At 43.9% G+C, this 26,977-nt stretch overlaps 5 protein-coding genes across 7 annotated transcripts in view; 2 read left to right on the top strand and 3 right to left on the bottom strand.

The window, feature by feature from the left end:
• celsr1a (cadherin EGF LAG seven-pass G-type receptor 1a) overlaps positions 1 to 12,130 on the bottom strand; it is an 84,341-nt gene extending 72,211 nt beyond the window's left edge. Inside the window, exon 1 of the mRNA XM_070928748.1 lies at positions 8,596 to 12,130. Coding sequence (XP_070784849.1) covers positions 8,596 to 12,130 — 3,535 coding nt within the window. The remainder of the gene's footprint in view (positions 1 to 8,595) is intronic.
• A 1,253-nt stretch (positions 12,131 to 13,383) lies between these two features.
• trmu (tRNA 5-methylaminomethyl-2-thiouridylate methyltransferase) lies at positions 13,384 to 17,277 on the bottom strand. 2 transcript variants are annotated; one of them, XM_070929126.1, is made up of 11 exons: positions 17,148 to 17,277; positions 16,863 to 17,028; positions 16,674 to 16,780; positions 16,388 to 16,510; positions 16,030 to 16,202; positions 15,839 to 15,892; positions 15,628 to 15,694; positions 15,308 to 15,408; positions 14,983 to 15,127; positions 14,812 to 14,894; positions 13,384 to 14,633 (listed from the first exon to the last, which is right to left on the bottom strand). In XM_070929126.1, the coding sequence occupies exons 1-11, from the start codon at positions 17,227 to 17,229 to the stop codon at positions 14,484 to 14,486; spliced, it is 1,251 nt and encodes a 416-aa protein (XP_070785227.1). In that variant the 5' UTR covers positions 17,230 to 17,277; the 3' UTR covers positions 13,384 to 14,483. The 2 variants fall into 2 exon arrangements, with proteins under 2 accessions (XP_070785227.1, XP_070785228.1); XM_070929127.1 differs by lacking the exon at positions 14,812 to 14,894 and having other exon boundaries at positions 14,466 to 14,633.
• Positions 17,278 to 17,429: 152 nt separating this feature from the next.
• srr (serine racemase) lies at positions 17,430 to 19,958 on the top strand. The gene is made up of 7 exons (XM_070929296.1): positions 17,430 to 17,477; positions 17,952 to 18,123; positions 18,218 to 18,399; positions 18,610 to 18,740; positions 19,019 to 19,167; positions 19,282 to 19,371; positions 19,548 to 19,958. The coding sequence occupies exons 2-7, from the start codon at positions 17,952 to 17,954 to the stop codon at positions 19,787 to 19,789; spliced, it is 966 nt and encodes a 321-aa protein (XP_070785397.1). The 5' UTR covers positions 17,430 to 17,477; the 3' UTR covers positions 19,790 to 19,958.
• A 343-nt stretch (positions 19,959 to 20,301) lies between these two features.
• On the bottom strand, positions 20,302 to 22,246 carry tprkb (Tp53rk binding protein). The gene is made up of 4 exons (XM_070929100.1): positions 22,053 to 22,246; positions 21,763 to 21,885; positions 21,339 to 21,515; positions 20,302 to 21,033 (listed from the first exon to the last, which is right to left on the bottom strand). Exons 1-4 carry the CDS (start codon positions 22,191 to 22,193, stop codon positions 20,947 to 20,949), a joined length of 528 nt encoding a protein of 175 aa, XP_070785201.1. The 5' UTR covers positions 22,194 to 22,246; the 3' UTR covers positions 20,302 to 20,946.
• A 427-nt stretch (positions 22,247 to 22,673) lies between these two features.
• On the top strand, positions 22,674 to 24,723 carry alg10 (ALG10 alpha-1,2-mannosyltransferase). Of its 2 annotated transcripts, none has more exons than XM_070929230.1 (3): positions 22,674 to 22,838; positions 23,384 to 23,600; positions 23,684 to 24,723. In XM_070929230.1, exons 1-3 carry the CDS (start codon positions 22,674 to 22,676, stop codon positions 24,721 to 24,723), a joined length of 1,422 nt encoding a protein of 473 aa, XP_070785331.1. The 2 variants fall into 2 exon arrangements, with proteins under 2 accessions (XP_070785331.1, XP_070785330.1); XM_070929229.1 differs by having other exon boundaries at positions 23,384 to 23,581; positions 23,662 to 24,723.
• The last annotated feature ends 2,254 nt before the right edge of the window (positions 24,724 to 26,977 follow it).

Consider the following 26,977-nt stretch of genomic DNA (forward strand, 5'->3'; position numbering starts at 1 on the left):
TAGACATTTTGGGACACACTCTTATTCGATTTCTTGCCGAGTGTTAGATGAGAAGATTGATGCTGCTCTCATGTTTGTACGCTAAATATGAAGGTACAGCTAGCAGACATTAGCTTAGCTTAGCATAAAGACTGGAAACAGGGGGAAACAGCTAGTCTGGCTCTGTCCAAAGAAGACAAAATCAACCTACCAGCACCTCTAAAGCTCACTAATTAATGCTTTATATCGTGTTTGCTTATTCCGTACAAAAAAAGTGTAAAAACAAGTTACAGTTTTATGGGAAGACCAACTATTTCATGGCCGGGTGCAGTGACTCTGCTTGTTGGCAAACTATTCCTCTAACTTTTCAGATCATGAGTGCAAAATCTAAGATACAAGTTTTGATTTCAAAGCAAAGCCACCTCAATACTTAAGTACACTCTAATACCATCCATGTACAATCCACTCTGAAGAACAGCTACTGATTTCTTGGAACCATGGAACCAAATGGTGCTCCTAAGTCTTGGATGTTGCTAAGCATCAGCTCTTCAGGCAGGCTGTTCATCATTGTAGACCCTGATGATGAAAATATGGCTTCCTCTGGCCTGAACAGCCTGGTCACCTCGGGGTAAAGTCTGGTTTCTCAGAGTTAAAAGGTCAATAACGCAGTTAAAGGCCAAACTGTGTTTTTAAAGTAACCAGAAAAAAAAACTAAGGCTTTAAAATTCTACTGAAAGAGTTTGAATTTTAATTTTACCCTCATGTGTGACACATTATTGTTCACCTCATAAGTAGATACAGTATATTAGTGAAATATCTGACCTCATGGCATGCAACCTACACATGACTGGTATCTGAATGATCCAGGGTTAGTATGGAGGACAAAAAGACAATGGTCCTTCTCCTTCACTGTCACACATGTCATTCACTCTGGCGAGATACTGTATACATACACCCTCAGCCCCCACCTCCACCACCCACCACCACTTAACATTCCTACAGCTGGTCATCGCACATCATGACGCATGTAATATCACACTCGTGAGCTGTCGGTGTGCCGTGATGCTCTCCTCCCTGCCTCCTCGGTGAGAGAGACAAAGGAGAGTATTGTGTCGTCTGAGTGAGAGAGAATGAAAAAGAAAGAGACTGAGCAAGGTGTGTCGGGTTACAATCAAATACGACCCCTCCACCACCACCCAAAACCTGTTGGAGTTTGAGTGGTGAAATCACTGTCCTGCAGCATGTAAACGAGAGATAACCCTGCCAGTGTGTGTGTGTGTGTGTGTGTGTGTGTGTGTGTGTGTGTATGTGTGTGACAGAGAGGGAAAAGGGGGATGTGTGTGTCATCTGTGTGGCAAAGAGGACGAAGACCACAAAACAGCACGCATGCACATATATACCTATCAAAAATGTCCTGAAATTTACAAAAAAAAATATCAAGAAAACAAAGAAAAAAACATCACACATCACAAGGAAAAACAAAGGAACAACCCCCCTCCAAATACCTCCACTTTTACCCCTTATCTTATTCAACCCGGGCCCAAAACATAGGTGTTTGCAAACAAACAACCCCTCTTTGAAATCCCCACTGCAAACACACTTGCATCATGGGAAGACACCTCACTTTCCAGCTCGCTTTCCAGCTTGCGACAGACAACCAGCACGCTGCTTAGAGAGATTTCCTGCTGGAATGAAAACACGGGTCTTGAGAAAGCAGCACATGGATTAAGAGCGTGGAAGGAAAGAAGCAGCAAAAGGTGGACAGATTTGGGAGACACCGACACTGCCAAACAAACATGGAACTGCCAAGGAGTGTAAAAACTACCATGTCTCCTGGGTATCTGGGAATAAAGAATCAGAGCTCCTCTAGCGTCTTTTGAGTCAAACAAAGTCATCTTTCCCACAAGATAAAGGGAGCAGCTTCCCTCCTCCTCACAGGCAGCGAGGGCATCAGCAGACAGCCTTGGAACCTTAAAACGTCCCTCCTCTCTCTAGCCTGTAATTGAGTGTTCAGACATCAGTGGAGTCAAACAGTGACCAGTCCTGATCCCCGGGTACTTACACTTCAAACTCTAGACTACAGCCTGGAGGCAACACATGCACACACGTAGCAACACACACACAGACCCAAACATTAAAGCCCACGGTGGACGTACAAGATTAAGCATGAATGTGATTCCTTTCTCGCTCACTGAACACACAAACAGAGACATGGAGACACGATCACTGTAATCACACTTGTACATGTTTCTCTGCTCTACTCCTCCACCCTGCCTCGGGACAAGGGAGCATCATGTAATTCAATTAGGTTTTCAGCGCTGACACAGAAGGTGCCACAAACATTTTGCTGGGAGTGTATGCTTTGGAGGAGTTCTGTGTGTCTGTCAGAAATGTGATGAGATCCATTTCACAGACATGCCACGTCACAATTTCATCTCTTGGGAAAAGGGCCAACCTTTTTGTTTCAGTTTGGTGGCCATGTTTTATGGACATTAATCAATGCAGGATGAATGCTTTCAAGCAGGTTAGCCTAAATTGGGGTATAAGATGGCGAACAAGACTAAAAGTCTACAGCCAGCTACTCAGGCACAGCGGTGCTTTGAGCTAAATGTTAAAATCAGCATGCTAACAGGCTCACAATGACAATCTGTAATATGCTGATGTTTAGCAGGTATAATGTTTACATGTTGACCATCTTAGTTTAGCATTTTAGCATTGTAATGTTTGCTAATTAGCACTATATCTGAGGCTGATGGGTACATATCATCTGTTTTGCAAGTAGCTAATAAACATACTGGACACACTGGAAGGAGAGCGTCCAGGCAGGTAGCCACACATATGCATACAGACAAAATGATGGACAGGCGGACTGACAAGAGAGGCACACAGAAGCTGACAGGTATGCAGACAGATAGAGAAAACCAGAAGGACAGTAATCTAATAAGTTTCTGTAACCACTCAGGACAGATTTAGCTCTGACAACCACGTGGCAAGAGAGGCAGAACTCTCCAGGCACATGGTCACGCAATGGGTGCACTCTTAAGACAAGCACAGAGAGACAAAGAAAGACTGAGAAGACATGAGGGAAGACAATACAAGAGCAAAGGTGAGAGGAGAGAGCAGTGAGATAGAGGGAGGACACAGAAGGGAACGTGGTGAGAGGCGACGTTTAAAACCAGGAGTGTGTGATATCTTAGGAATGAATGGGATCTCCCAATATCAGTTACTGAGAGTGCCAAGCCTGGGAATGGCAGCATATCTCACACACACATACTGCAGGGAAACATATGAGCTGCTGCAGACAGGACTGAAGCACACAGGCTCCATCCATGCAGACTCCAGCTCCTTGAAATGACTAAGCCACACACACACTTGGACTTTTTCCACATTTCCTCTGTTGATATTGACTCTAATAACTTCTCTCAGATATGCAACACTACTTTAGAAACAGACAAGAAAGTGTGAAACATGTGAAAAACATCAGATGGTGAATTTTGGGCTGACATCCACTCACAGCCACGTGGACAACATCTCTCTTCTACACATGCACTACCCCCTCCCTCCCCTGTCTGGCCCATCCATCACGTTGGGAGGTCATAAGTCATGTGTAGAAGAGAACAGGGTCATTGTTCACCGCTGAGTGTGTGTGTGTAAAACCCCATGTCCTGCTTTGATCTTAGAGGTGAGAGGTCACAGTGTCATCACTGTCTGTGCATCGCTGCCACACCTGTGCTCAAGTGAGGAGTCACATTTCTCTTGTCAGAACATCGGACGTATGGCAATTACCTAAAGACGGGAAAACGGGGAATAGAAGCCCGGCAGGAAGAGGTTTGTCCCTTGACTCACACAGGGAGTAATTTGTCTTTCCCAATATGCGTTCTTCTGTCCTCAATGACGTGTGACGCAATATCTCAGGGCCAAATAATGATTTGAAAACCAAAAGAATGCCAAGTACAAGGGATGGAGACAGAATAGTGGAAGATTTCTTCCTCTTGGCTCAAGAGAATCAATGAAAAGCCACAAAATTCACACCGAGAGCAACACATCACGCCCAGTACTGTACGGTGTATTGCACAAGTTTAATTGTGCCTCATAATGACGGGACAATTACACTTTTCTTTCCTTAGAAATGACGATGGTTTTCACAGGAATGTTATAAGTGGCCTGTCTGTGGAAGTTCAGTGAGTACGTCAGCAGATTGTATTTTATCTCGGCCTGGATTTTAAAATAAGCACAAAGCTAGAGCTCTTGTGTCACAGTAGAAATCTAATTATGTATATTGCGAGAGGGAGGAATGAGAGAAAGTGTGTATTAGAGCGGGGTGGGAGGACTAGAACAGAAATGTTAAAAAGCTCAGCTATGCAACTCCTTGAACGGGATTAAGAGCCAAACCAAAGGCATGGAAGCTCAGCAAAAGCCCCATAGGGGAAAAGAGGGGGGAGGACAGGGGGGAGGTGGGTGTGTGTGTGTGTGTGTGTGTGTGTATGGGTGCATGTAGTAGCATGCCCTCTTGCTAACCGAGGGCAAGGAAAAAGATCAGAGCCAGGGTGGAAAAGGAAGATTTAGCATCAATCATTTCTAATCGTTTAAGTAACAATCTGCTACGCCGCATTACTGAATGATATAACACAACTCCACCTATAGCCAGTTTGTGCAAGCTTTAACTTTTACTGTTGTAAACCCCACCTACCAAGTAGATTACAAAAAAAACTCCAGTGCACATTAGATGATGTCTATGGCATATCAGGAATCAGCAATTTGGTTGGAGCAAATAGAAGAATGCAGTGGCTACCTTCCTGCCCTGAAAAGATGTACGAATGAAAGAGGCTCACTCGCTCAGAGGAAGGCAGGTTAGCACAGACTTCATCCCTGTCCACATGTTTGTGTCCTTCCCTCTGTGTCTACCCGGGCAATTGAAATAATCTTCTCTGCGTTCTCTGCTAACCTTTTTGGCCCCTAAATCATCACTTTGACAATCGATGCTTATGCAGTAGTAGCTATGAACTGCATCGGATGAGATTGATTCCTTCCATTTAGATTTATGTCAAGTCAAATCTTCTCAAAAGGTCAAAAGCCCAATCAGGTACAATTAAAATCAAGCCTTCCTTTTTATCACCACTTTACGAGATCACTAATTATCCTGATGGCTGACAGCCGAGGCACATTAACAACACAAGCCAGCCAAATGCAGGTAAATCTTGGCTTTAGATGGTGGGTCTGACTGTCAGTTCTGGCAATCGACCAGCTGGTTTGAGAGTCTTATTATGGAGTAGCTACGGTAACAAATTGGTGAAATTGTTGGAGTGTTTTCTGTGTACCACTGCAGGCTTGTTGCGATTTGTAAGAAATCACAGACCTGTCACTGACTGGATAGGGCTCAATGAAGTAGCAAAAGTTTACACCTGTTGAAGTTATAGAAGAAAATACAATAAAGAAAGCAAGGATAAAGGTATATTACACTGCAATACTGTACAACTCTGCCTTTGTGCCTTGACAGATACTCATCTTCTAGAAAACAGAGTGAAAACCTCAAAGATTTTAAGTGAAATTTGACAAGCTAATAATATAAGAGCTCTTCCAGTGAGAACACCAAGCCCGTAGCTATCGAACCACACAAGCACACGGGGAGAGAGAACAAGGACAGATAGAACAGTGTTGTGGCTAGCCGAGTGTGTTAAGCGAGTGTATCTCAGGAGAGTTATCAGGGCACTCTTGTGTTTCAGCAGAGGGCTCGAAAAAACATTCTCAGGCCTTCTGTTCGCCACAATAAACGCACCTGTACATTTCTTTCACCGGTTCAAAGGAGAGGCTTGATTGGGAGGATGTGAGGAGAAAAATGTGTCACTTTTTGTGACAGATGGCCACCTCTTCATCTCTATTTGAGCGTGGGTCCTCTACAGCCAAGACAAATCAATGCTCACTGTGATACATCAACAGTCACTTGTTCAATTGATCAGGCATAATAATGAGTGTCAAGCAGGCAAGACAGAGCCAATGCACTCTGATCAATCTCAACACTCACGGACAGAGGATGTCAGTGCTGATGTGAGCAGGCATAATGAGCTGGCAGGGATGATGTTGGCCTCACCCTCGAAGAGAAAAGCTAACTGAAAAGACTGGTATGTGTACATCGGACTAAATACTTGGAACCAATCCGAAACAGACGCGTGGAAACCTAACTGAACCTTACTTTTCAAAAGAGCAGAGTCAGAATCCAGGATATTTGTGGTTGACCTGAACAGACCTTAATAGAGAGGTAGCAGCAGCTATATACTAACAACATCCAAATGTAAAGTCATAGCTCAGATAACTCAATAATTAAGACATATTGAAGCACAGACTCGAGATTCATGGAAGTGAAACCAGACCACACCCTAGACTGAATATAATTTAGACCCAGTCCAACTTGGGTCCCGGGTCGAGCCTCGTATCCACAGAACTAAGTGGACCCGTGAAGACCTCTACATATAAAGCGACGGAGAAAAGGTCAAATTAACCATGCAATAAAACGAAATACTCCAGAGGAGAATATGGGAGACCGGTGGAGCCCGAGAGAGATTGAATCCAAGAGAGACAGAGACACAATTGAGTCTTGTCTCTTCTGTCTGTTAAGGGTGCTGTTAGCTCACCAATCCCCTCTGGCCTTCCTCTCTCTTGAGCCCGGGGTTGAAAGGTCAAGACATCAGCGGTAATGGTTATCGAACACTTGACATCAGTGTGAGACACCAAAAAGGGGGGGGGGGGGGGGGTTGGAGTATGTGCATCTGTTTAATTGTGCATGAACACGTGCTTACACATTGTGTGTGTGTGTGTGTGTGTGTGTGTGTGTGTGTGTGCGCGCACACGGCTACAACTAATGAAGAGGTCCAGTCCCCTTTGGGACCATCATGAGGTCACCGTTGTCAGGAACAGTCAGCTGTTATTGACAAACATGAATGCAGTGGCGTTGAATGAGGGCTGTAAGGCCAATAACTATTGTGGTCAGTCTGTGCCTCCTCAGATGCTCTGCAGGTCATCTATAACAGCCATAAAGCACTTAGAAAAGGACAGTCTGTCTTTTGTCCTTTACCAAAAACACTGTCAGAGAAAAAAACCAGAGACTGATCTGGGGAAAGCTTTCCACCAGCTGATGAACCACCGTGTGTGTTACAGTAACTTGTTTAAGAACAGCTAAGTAACTGCCATGTTATCCTGCCGTCACTGTCCAAAAGAGGTGGAAGTTTAACTGAAATGAAATGATCAAAGAAAGATATTCAAGTTGACAAAAAAAAGGACTGTCTTGTGTGCAAAAAGTTATGAGCATTATTTCTAGTTCCAGAGCCTACAGTTACATTAACCACAAACACGACTAGACTGAGGGACTGGGAATGTGGGCTTGCCCTGGTGCAGCCTGGTCTATAGCAGCTCATTTATATTCCTTCAGTATGTATGGATATGCTGGCATTCCTTAGCTTGGAGAGATGATAGGATGACACAGAGAGAGGGCGAGCTGCGGACATCTAGCTGTGTCGGGCTGTTTGCCCATTTCAGGGCTTAATGTGCTTCAACCAACAGACAGAGAGGGAGAGGGAGAAAAGAATAAGACAGAGAGAGAGAGAGAGATGGTTGAGCAACCAGCTGCCAATAGATGACAGGGTAGTTATTCTGTCATGGTATTAGATTTATCATGCCTGTTAACTGCCTGATTAATCTCACTGTGCTTTCTTGCAAAGTGTGTGTGTGTGTGTGTGTGTGTGTGTGTGTGTGTGTGTGTGTGTGTGTGTGTGTGTGTGTGCTCGCTGTAGCCGCTACAATGCCAGTTTAGGTGTGAATGTCCATGTGTTTGCATTTGTCTAATCTTTAACTTGAAAGAGCAAAGTCTGCTTCTGTAGTGGAAAGAAAAGCAACTTATTGCAAATTCTTTCTGCATGACCTTGCAATATGAACACACAAAGCCTTGAGATCCAAACCTGTGTTACAGAAAGCTCAATTTATCCCCCAAAACAGAACTCTGGACCTTAAAGTTCTCTTTCATTAAAAATCGAGGTAGCTCCATGTGTGAACTTGTAAAAACTATACAAAGCAAGGAGCGCTGGTGAAATCCCATCTTGACACAAGATGTTCATAAAGCTGCCTGCAGCGCACCTACAGAAGGCCAAAAACCTTCAGTCTCTGCACTTCAAAGAGTGCAGTCTATGTATGCTCTAAGGGAGGGCCTGCACTACATGCATGTGTGTGTTCCTACTTGTGACAGAAACCCACATATCTGCTACAACAAAGCAGCTCGGTTTTGAGGGTGCCTGCTAATAGCACCTTTTTATTACCTTAACCAACCACTTGCACACAATACATTTATCACCCAAATGGCACAAAAGCAGCACAACCGGATCCTGCATAGAGCCTGCAGCAAACACTTACTGAACATACAGTCAACATGACAGCCGAAACCTCCCCTCGGTCTCTATTCAACAGAAAATTCTACATTGACTCTGCAGTATGATACACCACAAGTGGTGACTCAAATTTACGTCTTTAACACATTTTATCACCTTGTTTGCATGTGCTGACACATGTAACTGACAAGAAAAGCGGGAAATTCCTCACAGGAAAAAAACTATTTTTTGAAATCTGTCTTACCTGAGACGGAAATGGTCATGGGTGCTTCCAGTGTCCTGTCATTGTCCAGGTCCCTGCTCAACCTCAGATCCCCAGTGTCCTCGTTCAACAGGAGCAGACTGAGCTCATTTCCAGATTCAAACTTGTACCGTAGCTTATCCGACACATCCGGGTCATGAGCTGGTACCTTTCCTATTATTCCTGATGGAAAACTGTTGGATTTGTTGGTGATGTAGTTGTTGAAAATTATCTCAAAGTTCTGCAGCACCGGTATATTGTCATTCATGTCTACAAGGCGGATGTGCACAATGGCCCGACTCACTAGTGGTGCTGAGGTGGCCTGGACCACAATGACATACTCTGTTTTAGTCTCATAATCCAGGTCTGTGAGTGCAGTGAGGTCGCCATTAAAAATGTCTAGCTGGAAAACTTCTGGAATATTCCCTTCCACAATCTGGTACATGATCTGAGCATTGGTGCCCTCATCAGGGTCAGTGGCAGTGATCCGGGCCACAACGGACCCCACCGGGCTGTTCTCCTCCACGTCAATGAACAGCTCATCCTTCTCAAACACAGGAGCATTGTCATTTATGTCTTGGACAACCACATGAATGGGAACAGCTGCTTTCAGAGGTGGAACTCCCTTATCCACAGCAAAGGCTTTCAGATTGTAAACCGGAACATTCTCCCGGTCCAGTTTGCGAGCAGTTCTGATGATACCAGAGTAAGGCTCTATGAAGAAATCCCCCTCTCCATCATCTCCACCCTGAAATGTATAGCTCACCCTGCCATTCGAGCCTGAATCTCTATCTGAAGCAGAGATCTGGAGAACACTGGTGTAGACGGGTGCATCTTCAAATACAGTCCCCTGGTACATATCCCTAAGAAACTGAGGCGCATTATCATTGGCATCAAGGATGATAATCTCCACATAGGTGGTATCAGATTTCTGAGGGATGCCATTGTCTCTGGCAATGATGGCTAACGTGTAGGAGGCCTGGTCTTCATAATCAATCTCCATTTGCGTGGTGATGGCACCTGTATCCTGGTCAATTTTAAACTGAGGAACATTGTCCTCCATGACGTACGTGATGCGAGCATTTTCTCCCGTGTCCTCGTCCGTCGCGCTGATCACCACCACTGTGGAGCCCACCGGTTTTTCTTCACTGAGCATCACCTGGTAGTTGGCACTTTGGAAGACAGGCCGGTGTGTATTGGCGTCTGTCACATTGATGAACACCTGAGCAGTGTCGTAGCGTGTTCCATCACTGGCCGTGACTGTCAGGACGTACTGGCGTTCCTGCTTGTAGTCCAAGGGGAGGGCTAAGGTGATGAGGCCACCACCGCTCTGGCTTGTGATGGCAAAGCGGTTCCTGGTGTTGCCACTGGAGATCTGATAGGTCACGACACTGTTGACGTCCCTATCCACGGCCGTTACTGTCAGTACGCTGGTCCCCACGACAGCATCTTCATTGATCTTCAGCGAGTAGGTCTTCTCTGTAAATGTGGGTACGTTGTCATTCACATCAAGCACTGTGATGCTGACACTGGCTGAGGAGGACATCACAGGAACCCCGTGATCTCTCGCCTCCACGCCAAAGGTGTAGAAGTCAGTGGTCTCCCTGTCAAGCTCCTCACTCACTGTAATCCAGCCTGTACTATTGTTAATGGTGAACGGAAAACCTGGCGTGGTGCCAGTTAACCGGTATTCCAAACGGGCGTTTTCTCCCGAATCCCCATCAATAGCTTGAATGTGGATCACAGAGTAACCTATGGCTACATTTTCCAACACAGTAGCCTGGAAAGGTGTGCTGACAAACATGGGAGCATTGTCGTTGACGTCCACCACCTGCACCACCACCATCCCAGTGCCATTTATCAGAGGAGGCCTGCCACCGTCCTGAGCCTTAATCCTCAAATTATACTCCCGAATTATCTCATAGTCCAGAGGATTGATGACATCAATCACACCGGTGGGGGAGTGAATGTAGAACTGTCCTTTCACATTGCCACTGATGATGCTGTAATGCACTTTGGCGTTGTTCCCCTCATCTCTGTCTGTAGCTTCCACCTGGATGACTTTGGTGTTGACTGCCACATTCTCTGGGACCTGTACAACATACCTCTTTTCACCGAACTGTGGGTAGTTGTCATTCTCATCCTCCACAGAGATATTGACAGTGGCGGTGGCACTGCGGGGACCTGGGTCTTTTCCCTGGTCGTTGGCCTCAACAATCAGCTGGTACCGAGCCCGGGTCTCCCTGTCAGGCCGCTCTCTGATCTTCACCAGGCCATTCCGGGGGTCAATTTCAAACACAGAGTTAACTCCGCCGCCGTTCACAATTTTATAAATCATGTTGGCGTTGGAGGGAGCGTCCCCATCAGTGGCCCGGATTGTCATCACTTCAAACCCCACTTCTACATTCTCCCGGATGCTAACACGGTATTCAGTTTGCTCAAACACCGGGCCATGGTCATTAGTGTCACTCACAGTGACAGTGAGGTAAGAGGTGGCAGATCTTTTAGGGGAGCCATTGTCAGCTACAGTGACTTTGAAAACATGGGTGTCTTTGACTTCTCTGTCTAGTGACTGGACGGTTGTTATGCTCCCTGTCTGAGAGTCAATGTCGAAAAAGTCATTGGACCTGCTGTCAAACAGGGCTTCCATGCTGTACTCCAGCCTCCCTGCCTCCCCATCATCCGGGTCAGTGGCTTTCAGGGTGATGACCCGCGTCCCCGCAGGCTCATTCTCGGGCACGGACACCTGATAGTTGGGGAGCTGGAACTGGGGGGACGCGTTTACCTGCCGCTTCCCCCTGCGGGTCAATTTGCCAGACTTTCTCTGCAGCGTTTCTGAGAAGGACGCATGTTGTTTAGGCACTTTTACCAGCGTCAAACTCAGCTGCACGGACAGCCTGCCGCCTGGAGAGCTGCGCAACGCGCACTGCAAACTCACCTCGGGCTGTCCTCTGTGCTCCAGACACAAGTCACCGGCCAGGAGCAAATGCCCACGCCTGAACACTGCGCTCAACTCTTGTCCAACACACATTGTGTCCAAAAGGACCGTGTTCCGCGTAAAGGTGGGCAAAAGTTCTGTTACATTCAAAAGCAGTTTCCCTGCGGGGAAGCAGGAAGTTGCCTCCAGTTTTGAAAGGTGTTTAATGTGAATGTCCGGCTTACCTGGCGCTTTCTTTCTCTTGTATTTAATAAAACAGTCCTGGCCGTGGACAAACACATTAAACTGTGTCAGAATAACGTCTCCAGATGTTAAGGAACCTGTTCTGAAATAAACAGGCGCCGGGTTCCTCGGTGCGTGCGCACACTGAACTGTGTGGGACAGACGGATAACCCCATCGTGCCTCTCAACTTGGAAAAAGCTCTGGATGAATTTGGCGGATAAAGTCCTGTCAAGTTTATAAGTCCATCCAGGGCCGAGCGACAGGTTTGTCAAAAGTGTCCCCGGCTGTAAAGTCTCCGAAAGGTGCATCTCCAAACATCCCGCAGGCGGCACGCCGAACAGGACACAAGCCAACATCCAATACATCGATAGCTCCATGCTTTTAAACCTGCCAAATCCCATTCAACTTCACCGAAAGTCCTCCGCAAACGCATTAACTCTCCCTCTCCCGACACCGCGTTTTACTTTTAGCCCTCATTGTGAAGTTTTAACGTGGAAAAAGACGCTTGGTATCCATAGTGTCAGTGTGTCCACGGCGCGCTGCAGCTGCGTTAACCCACACTGAGTTTAAAATGAGTACAAAATGGCTCCGTGGTTCTCCTCCGCCTCCTCCTCCTCCTCCTCCTCTCCTCCTCAGAGCCTTATTACCATAAACCTGTTGTGTCCCCCCTCTGGGACGCTTTCACGGGGGGGCTTTTTTTTTTCTCATGGAGATTTAAGGAAGTGGCCCTGACCGGGTGACCAATGCGCGCAAGTGCATTGTTATTACAATAGGGTGAGAGCTGGGTGAAATTCTTAATGCGTGTTTGAGTGTCGCTCCCTCTCCAACGTCTGTCTGTTGAAGTAGCTGCAAGCAGTGATGGTTGAACTAAGAACTCAAGGGCACAATTTTAGAAAACGTTGGATTTTGCAGCCTCTTAAATCAGCTGCTGCTCGTGTGTTAATGTAACGCAAACTTGTTGCATCACCATTCAAATAAGTGTTTCCAGCAAACCACGCGAATGTTACAGCTGTATAAACCAGCTGATCAGTCGATCATTACTCGTGTCCATCAGCATATGGTTGTGTTCTTCACGGTGAGATTGTCATTACATAGTAATCATTTTAGCATAGCATGTTATCTCAGAAAATAAGCATGGCTTCTTTTTGTTCTTCTAGAAAAGCTTCAAAAACGAATGAAAAATGTGAGATAACATTTTATTACCCGATAGCTAATATTTCCTTCTCACTTTTCGTCATTTCAGTTTTCACTTTAAAGTATTGCATAATGGTATATCAACACGTTCTTGTGTTGTTACTTCTTACTGTTATTAGTGTTGTTTGGGGCTTTGTGTTCTCTGTATTCCAATCACAACCAAACTTTTCAAAAATTACCAAAAATGTAATCTCTTCTGGGAAAACAGACAACATGATGGAGTCAGATTTGATTCGTTAGGATTCATTTGGATATGCATGTTGTTTGTGCAAAACAATGTTGACTCAAGAATAGCAGGTTCACCCAGGAGGTTAATCTTGTATAACAGCGCCCCCCTGTGGATCAATAACTGCAGAACCGCATACTGTATTTTTCTCAAGACTGTCATGACAGGACGGAATATTTAGGTATACAGGCCAATGAAAAATAAGTCAACACATCACTTTATTCATTTGTAAATGTTCAAGTATTTACAATTTGTAGTTATTAAGGAAGAACTCGTGTTTCACAGCCCACAACAATGCCATCTGAAGAGACAAGGCACTTCTTCTTTCTTATAGGAGTTTTTTAAACAACAAATGATTGAAATATGTATATTTCAAAAAATTGAATAATTATTCATGACAGTACTGACAACAGTTGAGTAATAACAATTTCATTTAGAATAATTGAACCAACTGGCACATTTAGTTAAAAACGGTCTCAAAATGTGACTGACGCGTGAAAGAGATTAAATAACCATAAATAACCTTTTTTTTTTTTGGTATCATATTCGGTTGCAATCGTTTGTGACAATGAATCAAAGAACCAAGTAGAGATGTCACATACAGAACACATACAGAAAAGGATTTTCATTAGTTGGCACAAAGGCAGGGTGAACATGAGTGACAGTCAATCAGAAAAACAGGTAAAGGACAGGAAGGAAATTCATGGAAAACATGAGCGGCCTTAGCTGATAGGAAAATGTTCTGTAAAATGACGAGTTTGAATCCCATCAGAGAAAATATCAGAGTCACTTTCATTCATGGATAAGTCAACAGGCCAAAGACGTGTCATGTTCACCATCTCTGGACCCACAAGTAACCCTGCTAGCTTAGAGTCGAACGCCACCAGAACCTCCTGTGCCTCCATGTCTCCGGGTCACTCACAGGTTTCAAAAAGGAAGACAACAGTGAAGGGCTCAGACTACCAGCGTCCTGGGAAAAGTAAGGTTTCTGTTACTTAGTAAACCATCTTGTTACTATCGTGTCTCCAACCTAAAACACACTTTGGCTTGGATGGTTTATCTGAGCAGCTGGCAGAGATAACCTCATGGTATCGAAACACAAAATACTAAAATCTCTACAGAAATCAACTCTTTAGCCTTGTGTTTTCAGTACTGTTGCATCGAAGTTCAAAAACAGTCAACCGTTTATAGACTCCAACATGGCCTCCAGAACAGGCACTACGTCACACAGCCTTGTCTAAGAGACAGTATATTTTCATTAACAGGGTGTTCTGCCTAATGTACCACCACCGCCGGGCTGTGAGGTCATCTCAGCTGGCCGGTTCAGGGGTCTGCGTCTCCTTCTGCTGGGCGGCTCTTACCAACCGTTCTCTGCCCTGCTGCAGTGTGTATTCACTGGGCCCCATTTGGACGATCTTCCCACTGCCCAGACACTCGTCTCCTTTGTAGAGCACAGCAAACTGGGGGAGGAATGGAAAAAAGCACTAAGAAAAAGTGATAGAAAACATCCACATATACTCTTACAGTAAGAAAGAGGAACTGTGTGTGTTTTTTAGTCTTTTGTCATTATAACTGGTGTACCTGCATAGCGCTAAGCAATTACACTGTATTCTGTAACACAGGTGTGTTAGCTGTTACCTGTCCAGGTGTCAGAGCTCTGACTGGCTGGGAGAGTGAGATCCACACAGACCCGTCCATGTTTAGTGTCACTGTACAGGGAGCTAGAGAGCACAAAAAAAGTGGTATTTTTTTGTTAATTTCACTTCTTCTTAGTCATCATTGTACAGGCTCTGATAAACCTAAACTCACTGAGCGGCATCTGGTGGATGAAGCGGAAATGACACTCCATCATCTGGGTCCTGGCTAGTTCAGGAGGCGGGTCCACCGTCACCCAGTGGAAGCGGTCTGTTCGCACCGTGTCACGGAAAAGAGACAGGTGATTGGTCGTTGGAGCCTGAGACGCGAGAGATTCAAGGATTAAAGCAACAGCAAAAATTGCAAACTTGAAAAACGACATAAAACACTATGATGTGGCCAAAGTTGTGCTGGCTCCTTTAGAGATTTATGGGCATTACACGTTTTATATTTCATGTTATTTTATTAATGCAGCATTAACAACGACTGACTTTCTCACCACAAACACATCCCCAGTGGTGATGTCTTTGTCCACCACAAACCAGGCGTCTCTCTGCCCTCCTATCTTCGCCCTCTGGCCGAGCGTCAGAGTGAACCAGCCTGGATGGACAAGAGAAGGAAAAGGAAGTACACTTTGAGTTGTTTTATGTGTCATTAGGATAAACGTGAGGATAGAGTGGATGGTAAAACAGAAAAGAGTGATTTTTAAGCTAACATATAACATATTGACAGCCAATACATTCTGTGTAACGTAATAATGTCATAATGACACGCCAGCTCTTGTCAGAGAAGTTCACAATTTAAGAACCTCAAACACACCCTTGTGTGTTCCCATGACAGTCCCGTCCTCAATGGAGACAAAGTTCCCTGGTTTAGGTTCCAGATACTGGAAACAGAAAAAAAGACAGTATAGGTTTACATGTATCTCTTAATAAATTATAGCTCACAGGAGGCTCTGTTCCAAATCCTACAAAAAAGAGGAAAGAGAAAAGAAAAAGACAAATTGTAATGTGGAAGTTTTAGTTCTTACCTCCAAAATAAAGTTTTCAAAGTTTCTCTCTCCAATGAAACAGATGCCCATGCTCTGGAAAGACATTACATACAACATGAATAAATAAATCATATCCCTATTTATACTCTTCTAATGTAATATAACATGAATTAAAAGCATTTTGTTATATATTTGTTTGTTTGTTTGTGTGTGTGTGTGTGTGTGGCTACCTCTTTCCTCTTCAGCACGTGGTGAAACCCTGCCTCAGCAGCAATCTTTTTGACAAACTCCTTGGTGAGTCCGGCCAGTGGGAACAGGGTCTGTCGCAAGGCATCTTGGGAGATCTGACTGAGGAAGAAGGTTTGGTCTTTGAGGAGATCTGCTCCTTTGTACAGCCTCACCGCTGGCAGAGAATAAAAGATGATTAAGACATTTAGAGTCTGACCTTAAATCCAGTGTTGTGGTGCAACTTCACTGCCAGTTAAAGCAAAGAAAGAGCAGTGTAAAATCGAGTTCAGCCGCACGGAAATAAACTAAGGTTGAAAATGTAGGCTTAAAGAGGTGAATTAACAAGAGTCAAACTCTTACGATTTCTTATCTCAAATCGGTCTCTGAAGAGACTGGTAGGTGGGGCTGTGTGTGTCTGTTGGAAAACCTCTTCATCTTCCTGCGACGTCCTGGCGTAGTGGCCTGTTGCCAAGGCATCAGCACCTTAGTCAACAATAGCACAACACTAATTAAAAGTCTTAAATAACAAGACTTTTGTATCGTTTGTGACACTAGGACACCAGTTTAATTCAATCCTCATATTAAACTACCACCCATTGCTTTCCTGCTCAGTTTGTCAGTTTATGACCACATTATGATTACATACCCAGAGTGTCGACAGCGTACTTGTGGAAATGGTTGAATTTGATGTGCTTGTTGCATAGTATGTCTGGGTTTGGTGTCCTGCCCTTCTCATATTCCTTCAGTAGCTTACTGAAAGTGGCAAAAGACAGATGTGACATTCGCAACACAAATTAAAAAGCGTTTATGATGTACGCATGGCAACCACAAATACCTGAACACTTCGTGCCAGTACTCTTTGACATAAGACACCTGGTGGAAGGGGATGTCCAGGGTCTGACACACTCTGTAGGCGTCCTCACAGTCTTTCTCTGTAGTGCACACCCCTTTCTCATCCAGTGAGTCCCAGTTCTTCATAAAAACTCCTGTTACACTATAGCCTTCACATGAGAAAGGAAAAAAATATTACTATTATGCTAACACATTTGGCAACTATTCAACATTAACAAGTCACCTCAGCTGTGTTTCTGTGTGTATTAGACATTAAGTATTTTCTCACCTCTTCTCTTTAGTAACAACGCCGTGACAGAGCTGTCAACGCCGCCAGACATGGCGCACACGACGTGTCTAATAAAACCCATGTTTTCAAATAAAAGTCCTTTCTGTTAATACCATTTGTCTTGTGTAACTAAGAAAAGTTAGCTAACTGCTCTCCATTGCTACTAGCAGGGGCAGCCATGTTTGCGGTCCGTTTAATAATAACGCCCGACTAGCAACACGTTTCGAACTGGAACTATTATGCTGGTGGGAGCCGCAAATATTGTAACACTGTAAACATCACGGAGCTGCCACCCTTTAAAGTTACTGAAAAGTCCAAACAAATAGTAAGGTCAGTGCGAAATAAACGTAATACACTAAACATGTGTTTTTGGTTAACTTAACGACTGTTTTGTTAAAAGTTGGTTTTGTAATTCAACGTTCATTTGCTTGTTGGAATAAATCTGTAAGGGTGCGTGGACTGCTCACATGTCCACCGTCACCACAGACCAGCTAGAATATTTGCGTTATAGCTAGCTAAACATATATAACTATTTATAATATTCTTCGTATTTACAGATGAACAAAGGGTAGAGTTAGGGTAGTGTTCAAGGCAGATGTGAAATCCTATAAAAAAGAATAATATATTAAAACAAAAGAAAACACTTTTTATTAATAGTACGTATTATTATGATATAGAATCTATATTTCATACATGCATTTCATACATTGTATGAATTTTTTTTTAATCAGTCTTAACTGGTGGCTGCACAATGCAAATCTATTCCTGAAATGATTATTACTATTATTATTGTCTCTGACACAGATGGGTGAGGTGTCGGCAGTCACCCTGGACCTGCTGAGAGAAGCCAGGGAGACGGTGAGAGGCAGCCCGCTGGGTGTCATCAACACTCCCATGATCCCCTTGTGCCAGACAACTCTGCCTCTCAACATCCACTGCAACATCCACATCAAACTGGAGAACATGCAGAGAACTGGTTAGAGGGAAACCACTTTGACTCACACAACCACACCTTGAACTTCGCTAGTTTTGGCTCATTACTTAACTAATCACTTGCATTTAATCAACAGGGTCATTTAAGATCAGAGGAGTGGCCAATCAGTTCGCCAGGAGGCCAAAAGGTGGTCATTTTGTCACCATGTCTGCTGGGAACTATGGGAAGTCTTTTGCGTACGCCTCTAAACACTATGGGTCAAAAGGCAAGGTGGTGATGCCAGAAACGGCCCCATTGTCCAGATCCATCCTCATACAGGTTAGAGGCGATCTGCTGACTGACTGAAAAACAGCCTGCAAACCCTCAAAGCCATCAAGTGAAGCCAGGAACTCATATAATGAATCCAGAACCTGTGTGTGACATTATGTCAGTTTGTGCTGTGATTTATGGTGTTTCTCTGCATCAAAAAGACAACCTCCTTCTGTTGTAGTTATACTCTGTGATCGAAAGTGTCGCTCTTGTCCTCAGAGTTTCGGGGTGGAGGTGGAGCGAGTTCCCACCTCCTCTCTGATGAATGTGGTGAACCGCTGTGTTCAGGAGCACAACATGACCTTCCTGCACTCCTATGATGACCTTGATCTAATAGCAGGACATGCCAGGTACACTCAGGGCCGGCAGTGGATTTTGGATTATTTAAAATTCCATCTTTTCCATCTTGATTCAGGGCTCAATAACCGAAAATGCACCATTCTACCATGTTGTCACTGTTTTTTAAATAGATTTTCTATGAAATATTGCAAAAAAAGTGAAAGTGATATTTTAATATGACTGTTTTGTTGTCATTGATCGTTCCATAGGTGTATGATGGAGACTTACAAGTTTATTTCATTGTGATTCAAAGGTATCAGTATTTAAGCTAGTCTAAACCTGTGTCCAGTCTAGGTATGGAGGTGCTGGAGTTGATGCCCGAGCCCGATGTGGTGGTGGTGTGCTGTGGTGGAGGGGGGCTGCTGGCCGGCGTGGCTGCCGCCATCAAACTGTCAGGCTGCGACAAGACCAGAATCTACGGTGTGGAACCAGAAGGAGGTAAAACTCAACACAGGAGTAGAAAGCGTCACCTGCAGTATTAGCTTCATATGCATCCTAGCAGCTCAGTGAACTCTGGGCTGGATGTGAGTTTGTGTTTCTGTTTAAACTCAGCCTGCACCATGTACACAAGCTTCATTGAGAAGAAGCCGGTGGGCATGGACACCAAGAGCATCGCATCAGGACTCGCGCCACCTTTTGCAGGTATCTTGGAAGCTGTTTCTGTCAGTCTTTCTCTCTTCTTTACGTTTATGATCATAATATTCTGCCACAAATCAAGAAAACTGAATGCTTTTGTTGTTGAAATACAGAGTGTCACTGAAAACCATGTTGCAGTAACTGTTGTAACTTGCACCTCCCTCCTTTTCTCTGCGTCCCAGGCACGCTGCCCTTTGAGTTGTGTCGGCGTTATGTGGAGGGGATCGTCCTTGTAACCGACGAAGAGATCAAGGCAGCGGTGTCCACCCTCTACAGGTCTGGACTCGTGGTGGAGCCGTCGGGCTCGGCTGCGTTTGCTGCCGTCACCAACAACAAGATACCTGAGCTGGAGGGGAAGAACGTTGTGTGCATCCTCAGCGGAGGGAACATCGGAAAAGACGAGCTCGCTAACTTCCCAGACTGACAAATATACACAACTATAATGTGACATGAACTATTCAGGTCTTCAAATTTGGGAAAACAAAATAATTTAAGTGCCATTTTGTCTGTACATGTCAGTCTCACTATATACAGCAGTTAGATTCTGTTGTTTAGACAGTGGAGATGAATCATGATGAAATTAGTTTATCTATGGGCCATAATATGAATTTTCCAGTAATTTTCTGTAACCAAACTCTCTTGATAAGCAATTTAAAGTGCCACAGTCATTCATTTAAATGTGATTGTGTTTTCTCCAGTGTATGCAGCTGCAGCCTGTTTTAATAAATGTCATTTCATTGAGAGTATTCAAATGTTGTTGCGCCCTCAGAAAATCTGAGAATGAAAGTGGATAACAGAAAACAAACAAGCAAACCGTCTAGGTGCAAGTGAAGTGATGCTGTGACATTTTAAATTTCTATTGGTTAGAGAATTTTGTTCTTACACTTGAGATAAAAAACAGATAACTCAAGGTGATTTAAAAGAACAAAGCTAAACTGTTTTCAACAACCAGTACATTTAATATTCTTGTCTTCTTTGGCTGACAGGGTTTGACTGACTTTGGCCTGACTCTGATCCTTTCAGTGTTGTGGATGCGGATGTATTTTTTTATCCTCTTGAGATCTTGCTGATTTTTGGCCGAGAGCACTTTGGATTCATTATTCACCAACTTACTTTACAATGCTCTCCCCTGCTGTCAAAAAACTCTGAGCCCACCTTCAACTTCCAGAGACAAATATAACTGCCACCACAAAGGTTCAAAGAAAAGACTGAGGAGCGTGAGAGGTTGCTGTGGGAACTCAAGGTGATCCTAAATAAAGTGTTATGATCTCTAACTGCCTCTCAAACGTTCTCCACGTGTCAGAGTTAACAATTATATAGAAAATGTAGGAGAAAAGAAGACAGGTAAAGTCCATGAAAAGATATAAGAAAATTTAGATATATTTTCTTTTCAGTTGGGAGCATGAGCTTGGCAAACATAAATCGTGACTTTTTCTGTAGTTAGGTTTGAGTTGTTGGCAGTATGGGGACTTTTCAGTGTGGTGGAATAAGCAGAAAGTCCACTTCTCATAAGGAAAAGGGTAACCATTAATAAAAAAATAAAACAAAAGAGTTCTGTTCTGGTCCTTTCTCCTGTTGCAGCTATATGACATCCTTGGTGGCCATCCTGCATACAACTGCGTCCAGCAGAGTCCCACACTTCTCCTCCTGGGGGGTGACTTTATACAGCTGAAACAAAAAAGGGGTGAGATTAAAAGAAATGCTACTGAAATCAATTTAGTGAATACGGCTGAAATCAAATTTTGGAATGAAGCTGACAACTTCTCGCTTTCAACTAATATCTAAAAACTTCCTTTATAATTAACAGCTAATGGTCACCCATTCAGATAATGAACAGTATACAGTAAACTGCATGTGTGTACATGTTCTAGATTTTATTCAATTCGTTGTCTAGCTAAACACACACACCAATGCCCACGTAAGCCCACATTATGTGCAGTGAGTCACATAAAATTGAAGCAGAGATGGAGAACCTTTTTGATTTTTGCATGGTCTGACAGCGAGGAAACATCTTCGACTGGAACGTGCCGTCCGTTCACACTGGCTGTGATGTCTGACAGAAGCTGTGGCTCATCTTTGTTGTGAACCAGGACCACCAGGACAGAGTCATCGCCATCAGAGATCCCAAACCTTTTAAACGCCTCTGAGATCTGGATAGATACAAATATGATGAATTAGTTTATCTGTGTACATTACGGCTGTCCAGAGCATGTTAGAGGTATTTAAATGAGTACAACAAAAGAATACATTTTTATTTTGGGATATCTAATTGTGCAGTTAACATTAGTTAAGACAGCCACAAACATTCCTGCACCTTTAGAATGATAAAGGTGCAGGTGCTGTTTTACACAAATGAGCATTTTCAGATCAAGAAACGCACACGTTTGTGTTACTTACATTATTAGTAGGTGACAGGTTGAAGATTATTTCTGAGTATAAACTTCTTGTCTTCATTTTACCAATTTTCTGTAAGTGAACAGCCTTGTTGGCAGCAACCAGCACTTGGAAAGAATTCACCAGCTGTAAATGAAAAAGAAAGTTCCACAGTTTCTCATTTTACTTCCCATTTGGTATAAAATATACATGTTTTAGAGACGGGGCCTACTAACCATGTTTATTGTGCGGAAAGTAAAACTATTGCTGGCTAATAAATATACATGAGAATATGCTGAATGAAAATATCTCACCATCGTTGGGTTGATCAAGGCACCGTTTATTTTGCCCTCCACTGCACACTGTCTCAACTCTGCGGCATTTTTGACCTCCTTGAAAAGCATTTGAGTCACTCTCTGGTCAGAAAAAAGCTCTAGCTCCTGTGTTAAATGCATGCTGGACAATTGTTTAACGTACTACGAAGAAATTACGACTAACCGCGCTTCACCTGAATGTCTGCACACGAGGGGAACCATAACACGGTAACACCGCTTGAGAGGAAAGTTCCTCTTTAGGAAAACATCCCCACAAAAGGTAGACAATTATAACTTAAAGCATTACTAATTAAAATGAATAATGTATAATTATGGTGGTTACTATTTGATAGAAGTATGATGCTAAACTATTTAGCACAACCAGGCACTAATAATTATACAAGGGTTTCCATACCGAGCATGTTTCCGAAGCGGACCGCCAGCTGTCAAAAATCAAAACACTTCCGTTTATCTAAACTGGACAGAGTTCAACCACTGTCCCTCGGTATTGACACTGTATAGCGGTTTTAATTCGCGAATCGAGTCGTTATGCGGTTTACACAACATTATTACAGCTAGCTTTGACCGCATTCACTTTTACATCGGGTTTCGTCATCAAACATGGAGAAATTTGAAGGCTACATATTCACTGCTCTCTGCAGCACCAACTTTTTGATATCCTGCCTGCTGTTCTCCAGGGTCACTCGGGAGCAGAGGGAGCCGTACATGGACGAGATTTTTCATGTCCCACAAGCTCAGAAATATTGCCATGGAAAATTCAACGAGGTAAAGTGGCTTTCTGAAAGTCGCGGTAGCCATGAGAGAGAGAGTCTGTCATTGTTGTTTAGCGGATTAAGGTTAGCTAACGGCGGAGCTGCTGTCGTTTAAAATGATGTAGCAGCTTGGAGAGCTTTTAATCTCCATGTGGGACATATAGAATAGCATTAATGGGGGTTTAAGTGCTTAAATGTATTGTAGTTTACATGCAGGCTTGCTATCAAGCACAATTCAGACTGTAGGAAGTGGAGATTAAAGGATCATCATATCGGTTTTCAAACCACGTAAACCTTTTATTACTGACCACGTTATTTCAAAGCACACCGCAGCTAACTCTGTTTAGCTAGACTGGCTAAATAAAGGGTACATTCTCTCTTTTATTAGAATTAAAGAAAACACACAATGTTCAACCTTAAAGATCCAACAGAAAGCAATATATACTTTGGAAATGTGTAAGATGTGAAGTTTTTGCAATTTGCAGTAAATGAACATTCAGCAAACATAATGTTACGTGTCAGAGTGTTTCATTTAACATGGTTTTGGTCCTCGTACAGTGGGACCCAATGATCACCACTCTCCCAGGCCTTTACCTCGTCTCTGTGGGAGTCATCAAGCCCGTGGTGTGGCTCGCTGACCTGACGGGCGCAGTGGTGTGTTCCACGGCCATGCTGCGCTTCATCAACCTGCTGTTCAACTGCGGCAACCTCTACCTGCTCTATCTGCTCGTCTGCAAACTGCACCTCAGGGAGAAGGTATTTCCAGATGATGAGTGTTGAACATGTGTGTTGTTTGTCTTCTTTGTTTTCTGATGTCACGTTTGCTTCTCTTACAGACACGAACAACCTCACGCCGAGTCCTCTCAGCGTTGTCTCTATCCACCTTCCCCGTGCTCTACTTCTTCAACTTCCTCTACTACACCGACGCCGGATCTACGTTCTTCATCCTCTTCACCTACCTCATGACGCTCTACGGCTGCCACAAGGCCTCTGCGTTCCTCGGCGTGTGCTCCGTGCTCTTCCGCCAGACCAACATCATCTGGGTGGCCTTCTGCGCAGGGACATTGGTGGCCAGCAAAATGGACGAGGCCTGGAAGGTGGAGCACACGAAAAAGAGGGATGAGAAGTCTCCTCCGTCCCAGGTCCCTCTGTCCTTCAGTGGAGCTAAGAAAGTGATGCATTTCATGCTGGAGTTCCTCACCTCGCCCGGTCATGTGAAGGCGGTGCTGCTGGTGGCCTGGCCTTACGCAGTGGTCGGGTTGGGTTTCCTGGCGTTCGTGGTGCTGAATGACGGGATCGTGGTGGGTGACAGGACGAGCCACGAGGCCTGCCTCAACTTCCCCCAACTCTTCTATTTCTTCTCCTTCGCCCTCTTCTTCTCCCTCCCCGTCTCTCTTTGTTACTACCGCGTCCTTCGCTTCCTCCAGGCTCTGAAAAAACAGCCTTTGTTCTTTCTCTTCGTCACGGGCGTCTCCTTGCTCCTGGTGTGGAAGTTCACCTTCGTCCACAGGTACCTCCTGGCAGATAACCGCCATTTCCCTTTCTACGTGTGGAAAAGGCTCTTCCAGAGGCACGAGCTGGCGCGTTTCCTCCTCGTCCCCGCGTACGTGTTCGCAGGGTGGAATTTCCTGGACTCCTTCAAGTCGCGCTCGCTGTTCTGGAGTTTGGGGTTCCTGGCGTGCCTCGTGGCTGCCACGGTGCCCCAGAAGCTGCTGGAGTTCAGGTACTTCATCGTCCCCTACCTGATGTACCGCCTGCACATGCCTCTCCCCTCTCTTCCCAGACTCCTTGTGGAGTTTTCTCTGTACACGGCGGTCAACGCTGCCACACTTTACATCTTCATCAGTAAGACTTTCCACTGGCCGGACAGCACGGCCACACAGAGGTTCATGTGGTGAACGAAAGAGAGAAGGGAAGCATCTGATATCTGGAGTTGCTGGACTCCAACAGGATGTCTGTAAGCCTTGGTGTTGCCATAGTTTACGCTGAGAATTAATATTGCTAGTTTAACATGACAGGTGGCAGTGAAAATCAAAAACCTTTTAAATCTTAATGTCTGGTGTTGAAGGTTTTCAAAGGCGACTTATGCAGTGTTTTGCTTTCAGTAACAAAAGGCTCCAATCCTGCAGCAGGGCTGCAGATTTACTGTGAATCAGTTCACAATGACATGAAAATGACCAAAAGTATTCAAAGAGAATTTCATTTTGTAAAAATGATTACAGTGTTTGGCTTGGACAATACAGCCAGTGTTGTAAAATCATTGCTACTGGTCTGAATCATGATGACAGTTCACTGTTTATAAAAGTTGTTTCTACTGTACATAAACAGTGTTTGGTTGAAATGTTGATCCTTCTCCAGGGTGGAAAAATAATCACGTAAGTTTGATGCTTTCTGCAGGTTTCTGGGAAGCGACGAGGCTTTTCTTATGACTGTTTTGTACGTCACATGTAAATACTGTGTGCACTTCTGTGAATCCATCCTGTTGACCTGAGCTGTAAATACGAGACCAAAAATGATATTGTAAACATTTTTTTGTAATGACTGAGAATTTTGCTCACACATTTTGACCCACAGACAACTTTATAATTGTGGAAGTAAATTGAAGATGTTTTTTGTTTACTTTGACAAAGCCATAAAGATCCACTGGAGTGTCGTTCATTTAGATGTTTTTGTGTGTTCGTTTGTCATTAAGTGTATTTTTTTTGTACTTTGTGGTTTAATAGATGATGTAATGTAATAGATGTCATCTTGCCTTCTGTATGTTTCCTCTTTCTGTTGGTGATTTTCATTGTGCCTGATTTGTCTGTGTGTTTTTATTTTTTATGTAGATACATAGACGTTCAACACTTACTGTCCATCCAGCTGTATGCTTCTCCCCTGTTGATACAATCTTGTGTATACCTTTCAATAAAATGACATGCAACATCAAGTCAAGGTTATTTATAGAGCACTTCTGGCAAATATATGTAGAAAACATTTACAGAATACAAAGAGCAACAAATAGATCAATAAAATGATTGCATTGGGTGTTGCATTAGTTTGCTTTGCTCTGCAGGCAGTGGTGGAAAAGTACATTTTACTCTTGTAAAAGTAGCGATACTGAGATACAGTTCTCAGACTCAATATGTTCTGCAGATAATGAGGAGTGTCTAACCTGTACATCTTCAGTCTAACGCAACACTAGGGGGAGCTATAAGACAAAGCTGGATGTTCCTATGGACAGAGAAAGTACATTAACATGAAGGAAATCAATCAAACCTGGTTATAAATTCACCGCACCCCTAACTGATGCTGAGTGACACAGACACACTTCACGCCTGCGTAAAACCAAACATAAGAACTTAATGTTAGTGTGGAGCCAGCCTCGAAGACAGTTTTGTTTCCATATTGTTCAAATCATCGGCCACTTTCAACTCTTAACAAACACCAGTGCTTTCAAAAGAAATGAAATCACAGCTAGACAAAGACAAACAAAGAAGAAACCCAGGCAGCCAAATCTGATTAGCGGGATCTGACATTCTACGGTACGTAATGACAATAATAAAACCTATCGATCGCTGTGTTGCTCATAGTAAATTTGAGTACTTGTCTATACTTTTTAAGAAAAATCTCAATTGGGAGGAAATAAAGAAAGCAAGTGGTGCAATGATTGCTCTCCATCTAGCCCAGATCACTACTAGATTCTAATTACATCCAGCAGCGTGGGGCAGCTCACAGGAGAGACTTCAAAAAAATCTGGGATGATTACACAAATGTTGATTACACTATTCAGACAATCTGAGCTGGTGTGAAGGAGATACGGCATGTGCTGTTTGCTTTGCAAGAGAGTGATCAGGGTGTGAATTGTATTCAGGCTTTTTTCCAAACGTCCCTGACTCTCTCTTTCCCTTTTCACCGTCTCATTAATTCTTAATTTGGGGATCATGAAAGTACAGATGCGCCTTTTGAAAATTACAGCCCAAGAGGGAGGCACCGCCATCACTCATGTATTTGTTTTATTTCATGATGCAGTTGTACTTTGTCCTTGCATAATGCAGAATATCTGATTAATCACTGATTGCATTTTGAGGAAAACTGGTTGTACTGGCGGCAGCTGACCGGCTAATGCTGCATTCATGTCATAGGCAATAGAGTTTCTGACTGGGACACTTT

This window comes from Enoplosus armatus, chromosome 22, assembly GCF_043641665.1.
Source record: "Enoplosus armatus isolate fEnoArm2 chromosome 22, fEnoArm2.hap1, whole genome shotgun sequence".
NCBI classification, from domain to species: Eukaryota; Metazoa; Chordata; class Actinopteri; order Centrarchiformes; family Enoplosidae; genus Enoplosus; species Enoplosus armatus.